General features: G+C 25.5%; 2 protein-coding genes across 4 annotated transcripts; one reads left to right on the forward strand and one right to left on the reverse strand.

Moving 5' to 3' along the window:
• Window positions 1-3,672: 3,672 nt before the first annotated feature.
• LOC106791615 (GRIP and coiled-coil domain-containing protein 1) lies at window positions 3,673-6,799 on the forward strand. Of its 3 annotated transcripts, XM_014757398.1 has the most exons (10): window positions 3,673-3,846; window positions 3,983-4,089; window positions 4,164-4,322; window positions 4,439-4,584; window positions 4,780-5,014; window positions 5,097-5,409; window positions 5,515-5,541; window positions 5,659-5,831; window positions 5,957-6,417; window positions 6,493-6,799. In XM_014757398.1, the coding sequence occupies exons 1-10, from the start codon at window positions 3,768-3,770 to the stop codon at window positions 6,662-6,664; spliced, it is 1,872 nt and encodes a 623-aa protein (XP_014612884.1). In that variant the 5' UTR covers window positions 3,673-3,767; the 3' UTR covers window positions 6,665-6,799. The 3 variants fall into 3 exon arrangements, with proteins under 3 accessions (XP_014612884.1, XP_014612881.1, XP_014612882.1); XM_014757395.1 differs by having other exon boundaries at window positions 5,515-5,831; XM_014757396.1 differs by having other exon boundaries at window positions 3,752-3,846; window positions 4,013-4,089; window positions 5,515-5,831.
• On the reverse strand, window positions 6,444-8,310 carry LOC106791616 (D-tyrosyl-tRNA(Tyr) deacylase 1). Its single transcript, XM_014757399.1, has 4 exons — window positions 7,848-8,310; window positions 7,371-7,461; window positions 7,052-7,284; window positions 6,444-6,959 (listed from the first exon to the last, which is right to left on the reverse strand). Exons 1-4 carry the CDS (start codon window positions 7,888-7,890, stop codon window positions 6,823-6,825), a joined length of 504 nt encoding a protein of 167 aa, XP_014612885.1. The 5' UTR covers window positions 7,891-8,310; the 3' UTR covers window positions 6,444-6,822.
• Between the last annotated feature and the right edge of the window lie 204 nt (window positions 8,311-8,514).

Genomic DNA, 8,514 nt, shown 5'->3' on the forward strand with positions numbered 1-8,514 from the left:
TATATATATATATATATATGTTTACTGTTAACCCTTAAATGTAAATTATGTACTTTTTAAGGAAAGGAAAGTAAATTTTATTTTTTAGAAAATCCATAGACGTATTTGCATACATGTATGCACGTATATGTTCTTTCAATATGTATTATGAATTTTCTAAAAAAAGAAAATACAAGACTTTAGTTGAATAATTAAATTTGCATTAATATTGAATGAAATTGATCGTCTGCATTGAAAAGAAGTATTGACATCACGGTTGTGGCAAATTATAGATACAAATACGCGTGTTCTAATTAATTTAGTTTCAAAATTATAGTCACTTTTTCGTGTTTCAATAATCCGCGTAAACTTATCTTCATAAATAAGTATTCAAAATGATCATCTTCGGTTACCTGCGATCTATGTACATATGTGCAAAAAAAAAAAAAAGAAAAAAAGAAAAGTGCGGAAAGAAAGATGTGAATAATTATCGGACCAAGTTAATTCAAAATACGACCATCTTTTATTTTTCTTTGTGTCGACCAATTTCGAAGTGTTAAAAAAATTATCTAAAAAATATATTTTAAAACGATTGCGTCGAAGAATAATTATCGAATATAATGTGGACAAAGTTTTGCAAAAAAAAAAAAAAAAAATCTTTTTCGTAATATTGTGCACAGAGCACTGCAATAATATATACGATTGAAGGAAGAACAAAATAACGAAAGAAGATGTCGAAGATGAAGATGAGAAAATGAAGATGATGATATTGATAATGACGAAGAAGAAGAAAGAAGGAGCAATAAATATGGTAATTTATGATAGTATTTGATACGCTTCAATCGTCTAATCAATTCTGAGAACGACAATATATTTTGGTATGTATCAACTAAAGATTAAACAAATAATCTATTGAAGATTAATGTTTCTGGGAAATGAGAGAGAAAGAAAGAAAGAAAGATAAAGAAAGATATAAAAATGTTAAGAAAAATATAAAAACATAATAATAATTCGTATTATGAATCTTCTAATGCAGTCGTATATCGTCGCTTTGCTAATTCTATCCTTTTTACTTTGGTTTTATATGTATGTGTGTGTGTTTGCACCTCTGTCAGGATAATCAGATTCACCTTTTCAAACCGTACACAAAAAAAAATATAATCGATAATTCTAAACACCAATTATAATATATCTTTAACGGAACAATTCGTCTATTGAAAATTCAGTTTGAATTTTTCCACGTGATAGTTTTGTCCTTTAAAATGTTTTTTAAATTATGATTCAAGATATACATACATTATTATACAAACTAACACGCAACATAATATTGTTTAATAGAAATTACGTTGAAAATTATATTTTACAACGATTAACAATCTAAAATAGAATATGTAAAAATGCTTATGCATATTCGTTTTCTTATTTTTCTTTTATTCACGAAAGAGGTGTCCAAAGTAAATCGATATTTAAACATACATACGCTCCAGTCACAGAAGTATTCGAGACCAATATTCTTATCATTTATGTTAAATTAAATTTCTCTAAAAATAAAACGTTCTTTCGCAATCAAATTGATATCAATATGAAAGTTTAATAATCCTAAAATATGTTTCCGTTTAAAAGAATATTAAAACTGCATTATTACAAGCAAATATCAATTATTTCGAATTGATAATGATTAGTGGGTATGAATAATCCTGTAACTTTTACATATATGATTTAATTTTCGCCAAATATATGTATGTATATGTATAACTATTCCTATTATTAATGAATTAATTGTAGAAAGAGAGAAGTAACAATTTTCGTACGTACATAAGAACGAATGATTCGCGGTAAAACACATTAAAAGGCCTCTATGTATGTTAGTATTATTATTATTAATATTAATAATGTTAATTGCTGTAAAGAAAATCTTAGAACATTTTCGATTACGAATTTTCAGGAAGTAGATAAATAAATAATTAATTAAATAAATGAATAAATAAATAAATATGAAATATTATATACGAGAAATATATTCTTCGTGTGTCGAATGAATATTAAAAAATTATATATATATATATATATATATATTATATACCAACGTCTAAACATAAAAAAAAAAGGAAATAAAAAGAGAAAAAAAGAAAATATTGGACAAGTGTTATCGAATAGAAAAAAAAATGATGTAATTAATATGTGTTGACAATCGTCAATGTTCTGAGCTTAGAGAATGATTGATAAAGAAAAAAAAGAAAGAAAGAAAAAACGTAATAAGAAGAAAAAAATGAAAAGATAAAAAGAGCGTCTTATAACATCACGTGATTTTTGAGTTTTTAATCGTCACACACTATAAATAAATAAATAAANTATATATATATATATATATATATATATATATATACGAAGATTTATAATGGGTCTTGCAAAATCGTCTATATTAAATTAATAATTATACAGCACGTTCACATGCGCTTCTACACACACATATCCACATACATGATATATTGAAGGAATACGTCATTATTGAGTAATAATCTACTTATGTATCTTATTATAATATAAATGCAAGAATTTGCAATTATTTTCTCAACTTGAGAAAGAAGAAGAAGAAGAAAGAGGAAGGAGAAAAAAGGAGGTGGATAGGGAGGAAGAGGAGGAGGATACACATTTCGTTGTAACAACAATTAATTTACTTATTCATATTATGCAACTACACATGATATGTTCAGTATTCGTTAAAAGAAATTACTGCGATTTTAGAAATATGTAAACTTTAGATTTCTAAAATATATTTTATTAACGCATATTTTCATTCTATTTTTAATATTAATATATACGATACTAACGAGGAGGAGGAAAAAGAAAAGAGAGGGATTTACATTAATTAAATTCTTCTAATGAGACATTATTTTCAATTGATTTTTCCGTGAGGGTAAATTTAACTAACATTTTATGAAATGATATGTAATACAAATGTTTATGGATGCAATTGAAAGAAATATACTGCTAATACGTTATTTAGTTTCCTTTTTATATTTATAATTAATAAATTTGCGAATTCTCCGGATGCAGTTTATCTTATGGTTTCCCATAACGTGTTAGGCTCAGAACTTTTCAACCCTCCTTGCTTAAGGCTCAGAACTTTTCAACCCTCCTTGCTTATGGCTCAAAACTTTTCAGTCCTCCTTGTGTCGCCATCTATCGTGAATTTTAGACTTCATACACATACATACACATACTGCACACTGAAGTACTTTATATGTATATATATATATATATATATCATATATATAGTTATTTATTTTTTGGTTATGTTATTTATATTACCACAAAACAATTTCACAAATGCTTGAAACAAAAATAACATTAATTACTATTATGCATTAATTTTTTATGTATTGAAATATTTACGTAAGTTTGCATTAATTTAAAATAAATTTTCGATTAGAAAATATCGAGTTTGAACATTTTTCTCGCTAGATAGCGAATTATTAGAACTTTTAAAGCTCACATCAGTAACACAATTTTACGTATATCAGACATAAGAAGGTTTTACAATATTAGGTAAAAGAAAAATATAATTATGCATTTACTTTTATATATTATTATGTTTATAATATTAATACTGGACAATAATAAAAGTAGTCTAACGATATCTCGAAATACGATCTTTGATATAATATTATCGTAATTACCATTTCAGTTACCAAACTATTTCAACTGACTCCATTGTATAATATAATTGATTAAGAATTTATTATATATATAAAATCTAGTATACTTAAAGTTACAAATCAAAAATAATGGGTGATGCAAATGAGAAAAAAATGGGAAAGAGTGAAAATAATATGAAGGAACATATTTCATCACCAATATCAGAAAGTAATTTTTCATTTAATATAAAAGATTAGATTTAATTTTTTTTTTTTTTTTTTAAGCACAACACTAACATATTTATTGATCATTGCTTATAAATTATATAAAACTTTCTTTTTATATATACTTTCTCATATTTTAGATACTCAATCTACTGATATTTACTCAACAGATACAAATAAGGAACAAACAGAAACCAATAAATCTGCAGGAAAAAACAAGAATGTGGAAACTAGTGATACTCAAGAAGTAAATTATCTTATTATGAATAAATAATTTTTGTAATACATTTCAATGCATTAACGTTTGTAACATGATTTTAGCAATCATCGGCTATACAACGTGATACAGAAACTGTAAAACAATTGAAGAATCAATTGGAAACTTTAATGAATTCTTTGGCCACATTGTCCGCAGAAAAATCAAAGATGGAAGCTAATTTTCAAAACGACAGAAAACAATTAAGAATGGAACGTGAAGAAGTGAGATATTGTTTATTACTCTCATAAATATTTACTACTATTTGCATATGATGATGTATTTTAATTTTAAAATCTAATCTTTAACATATGTTTTACTTTATCTTTGTTTTATTCAGTGCGAGAAAGTAATAAAAGAATTAAAAGAAAAATTAAAAAAGGGACAAAATCATAATGCATCTGAAATGGAACATATTAAATGTAAATTAATTATGGAACGCCATGAAAGGGAGAAAGAAAGAACGAATCATGCATCTACGATAAAGTACGTATTATTACAGATATACTGGTCAGAATATGAGAGCATATTCTACAAATAGAAACAAAAAAACAATGTTATTTCCATTTGTAGAATACGCTCCTGCAGTTTGGTAGGTAAATCCTAGGACACTTTGTATAAATAACGGTATCTAATATTAAGTATGATTGTTACATCTTTGTAACATAATAAGTTTTTCAGAGAACTGCAAAAGATGCTAAACGAAGAACTTCGTAATAAAGAACAATTGGAGCAGCAATTGAAAAATTTATTTGCCAATAAAACGCAATGTAAAATTTTAGAAGCGGAATTAGAAATAACCAAAAATAAATTGAAACAAGCAGAAGAAGCAGCTAAAGTGACGCCACCTCTTCTTCTTTCGTTACAAGCTGAAATGGTTGCTATGAAGAAACAACATCGTAATGCTATACTTGAAGTAAATAACATTATGTTATGTCATTAATGTATTATATATCAAATTATATGATATAATTCATTTTTATTGTTAAATTATTAAGGAACAGAGAATAGCAGCAGCTGCAGAACAACAAGCTAGAGTATTAGCTATGACTCATGAAAAAAGAGTAGCAGGCTTGGAATCTCGTTTAGCTGAACTTTCCGAAACTGTTGGAGAATATGATAGATTACGACAACAAGATCAACGCTCTATTCAAAATCTTAAGGATCAGTTATCTAATATGCAAGATGTAGAACACAAAGACTGTATCAATGTGCCAAGTGAACCAGAAGAAATTATTTCTAAAATAAAAATGCTATATGGATGTTTATTACATCTAGACAATAAGAAAGATGATTCAGCTTACGTTGACTGTAAGTAAAATACCAATTGAGTTAATAGATATATAAAAATAAAATAAAAAATAAAATAAAATAAGTAATATTTTTCAATAAATTGTAACTACTTTGAATTTTCAGTGCTGTTAAAAAATTTAGAGTTAAACGGTAAGTATAAAGACTCTGAATATAAAGAAAAGTATGAATCTTTATTAGAAGAATTTAAAATGTATAAAGAACAAGTAACAACTAAATATGATGTTGATACAAGCCTTTTACGTAAAGGGCACCAACAAACTTATAACTTATTGGATTTACGTGATAAAGAAAATAGTCAAACTCAATTGCATTTACTTAAAACTTATAATAACAATTTAGAAGAAAGAATACGCACATTAAATAGCAAGTTAATACAGAAAGAACAAGAACTACAAATAAAGATAGATTATTACCAACAGGTAAATTCTTTTTATAAAACATATGTGAACCTATATATATATATATATAGAAATTAAAATTAAATTAAAATATACTATCTAATATAAAATGTTAACGATTTGTATCGAAATTTACAAATTTACAGTTATCACAAGTAGAACGTGCCAAATCAGAACACATATTATCCCAAAAGGAAAATGAATTTCGTAGTAAGTTGTGTACATTGGAACAGCAATTACTGCGACAAAGAGAACGATCCATTGCACTTGTTCAAGAAAAAGAGAAAGAAATCTTTGCATTGAAAACTTCCTTTCATGCATTATTACCAAAAAAAGATTCATCTTTCTTGGAAGGTGAAAGGAGTATAACAAAATACGAAAATAAATCAGAATCCTCTGCCGATATAGTAACAGGATTATTAAATAATGATAGTCCTCCTATATTACATTATACCCAAGAATTGGCAAGACACGAAGTGCAAATATCATCTACCAGAAAGAGAATATTAGAATTAGAGGCATCATTAAGAGAAAAAGATAGACAATTGCTTCATGTAACCGAGAAACATAAAGAAGAATTAAAAGCTGTACAAACACAAGTAGCAAGGTATTTGAGCATTTACGATCATTGAGTATATATAAAAGGCAAACATATATTTTTGTATATATTCTTACAATTCAGGTTAGAAGCATGTAAATCTAGAGAAGGAGCTAATTTAGAATATTTGAAAAATGTACTTATCAATTATTTAACCACAAATGATTCATCGAGCAAACGACATATATTAAATGCTATATCTACAGTTCTACGATTTACACCAGATGAATTAGAGAAGGTCAATCTTGTTAAATAGATTTTGGAATTTCAGTAAATAAGTAAATATTATTACAACAAAAAACATATCTCTATGTTTTTATATTTTCATTATACTTCACTATTAATAGAATATTGGTAACAAAAAAAAAATAAGAAATAAAATTAATTAAAGTAAATATAAAAGTAAGCAATTATTTATTCTGTAAAATCATTATTAAGCTTTTCAGATATCTTTGTACTATTCTCTGTAGGCTTACTTGGAGATTCTATTTCTAAAGTAACAGGTCCGTTATTTTGTATGCTAACTTCCATCATAGCTCCAAATATACCATCTGTATAAAACAATTCAATTACAATCTTTTATTCTGTTTTGTTTCTTTAGGTTTACTAAATATTTTTGTTTTATAAGAATTAAATCAACTACCTTTAATTAGTTCTGGTTTATAATTTTTACCCAACTCATTCAAAAAGTTATTATAAAATTGTTCTGACTCTTGAGCTGGCATTGCTCTATGAAAATCAAGTTTATTTCCTTTTAAAACATGATACAATGTAAACTGGCTGACGCACAAAATCTCATACTTTTTATCCATAACACTGGCACTCCATTTCTTGTTACCATTTTCAAAAAGTTTGGTATTTAAAATTTTTCTTACTCTATAAAAATATTACACCTCAAGTGAAATTTTATTAGATATTATTTAAATAATAAAATTAACAATTGATATAAATTCGATAAATACATATACTTTAAGTCATCCAAAGTGTCACCTCTTTTTATACCAATTAATACGCAGATTCCATTTCCAATACTGCTAATAACTTTACCGTCCACTGAAAATAGAATATGAAAAAGTAACATATTTTTTTAATAATTAATATGATACTACAAACATATATGATTATTATAATCACAGATTACATTAGCTATTGTTATAATAATCAGTTATTTTCAACAATTAATTAAAAATAATTCATTTACTATAATAAAACTTTAATTATTAGTATCAATATTATGGCAATTACAATGTAATATTTTAAATAAATTTGATGTTGTTTTCAAAAACAATTGTTTGTAAAAAAAGGTAGCATATAGGTAAGTATAAGTGTATCTTATATTATATTAAATAAAAAAAAAATAAAAAATTCTCACTAAAATGCAATTGTTTCCTTATCATATTTCTTGCATGCAGTTTTTTTGTGAAGTATGTGTATATTACCTGTAACAGAGGCACTCGTTACACGTTGTATTATTGCTTTCATATTCTTTCACAATCTTTATTATTAATGAATTATATATACATTTTGTCAAATAGATATAACACATTAATCTTTCGTTATCTGCAGGGGTTAGGTTCCTACAATGTTATGCACTTGTTATGCATATAACGAAGTCGCTGGTAATGAAACTAGACGGCCATATATATTAAAGAAGTTAGGTTAAAGTTCCGTAATTTTTAAATTTAGATATGAAAATTGAATAATTTATATTAGTCTTTTTTCTGTCACAAATAAATAAATTTCAAAATTAAAAATAAAACAAGAAATACAATAGTGTAATTAACATCACAATTGTTACATACATATATGTAATAACAATTAACGACATCGAAGCAAATTGTGCTATAGAAGTTTGATTTATTTTTTCTTTAATTCTTCAATCTAATTCAAGAACTTGATTAGTTAACTATTCTACTAATGAAATTATCTCATGCAATGTTTTTGATTTGTGTTCGCGGTAAATTTTCGCGCCAAATTTTGAACCTCGAGTAACCAAAACCGCGGATAATATAAGATTTAAATTTTGACTATTAATTTTGTATAACTTGTATTATCACTTTATTTGAATGTTATTCCATCTTTATATATTAATATCATACATGCATT

This window comes from Polistes canadensis, unplaced genomic scaffold (assembly GCF_001313835.1).
Source record: "Polistes canadensis isolate GaletaPanama2010 unplaced genomic scaffold, ASM131383v1 scaffold_325, whole genome shotgun sequence".
Taxonomy (NCBI): domain Eukaryota; kingdom Metazoa; phylum Arthropoda; class Insecta; order Hymenoptera; family Vespidae; genus Polistes; species Polistes canadensis.

Bases quoted from the DNA above. Each gene is read 5' to 3' on its own strand.
- LOC106791615 (XM_014757395.1), top strand. From the start codon at position 3,768: ATGGGTGATGCAAATGAGAAAAAAATGGGAAAGAGTGAAAATAATATG. The intron at 4,323-4,438 runs GTGAGATATTGT...TGTTTTATTCAG, and splicing joins TAAGAATGGAACGTGAAGAA to TGCGAGAAAGTAATAAAAGA. The intron at 5,410-5,514 runs GTAAGTAAAATA...TTGAATTTTCAG, and splicing joins TGATTCAGCTTACGTTGACT to TGCTGTTAAAAAATTTAGAG.
- LOC106791616 (XM_014757399.1), bottom strand. From the start codon at position 7,890: ATGAAAGCAATAATACAACGTGTAACGAGTGCCTCTGTTACAG. The intron at 7,285-7,370 runs GTATTTATCGAA...ATATTTTTATAG, and splicing joins TTGGATGACTTAAAGTATAT to AGTAAGAAAAATTTTAAATA. The intron at 6,960-7,051 runs GTAGTTGATTTA...TGTTTTATACAG, and splicing joins TAAACCAGAACTAATTAAAG to ATGGTATATTTGGAGCTATG.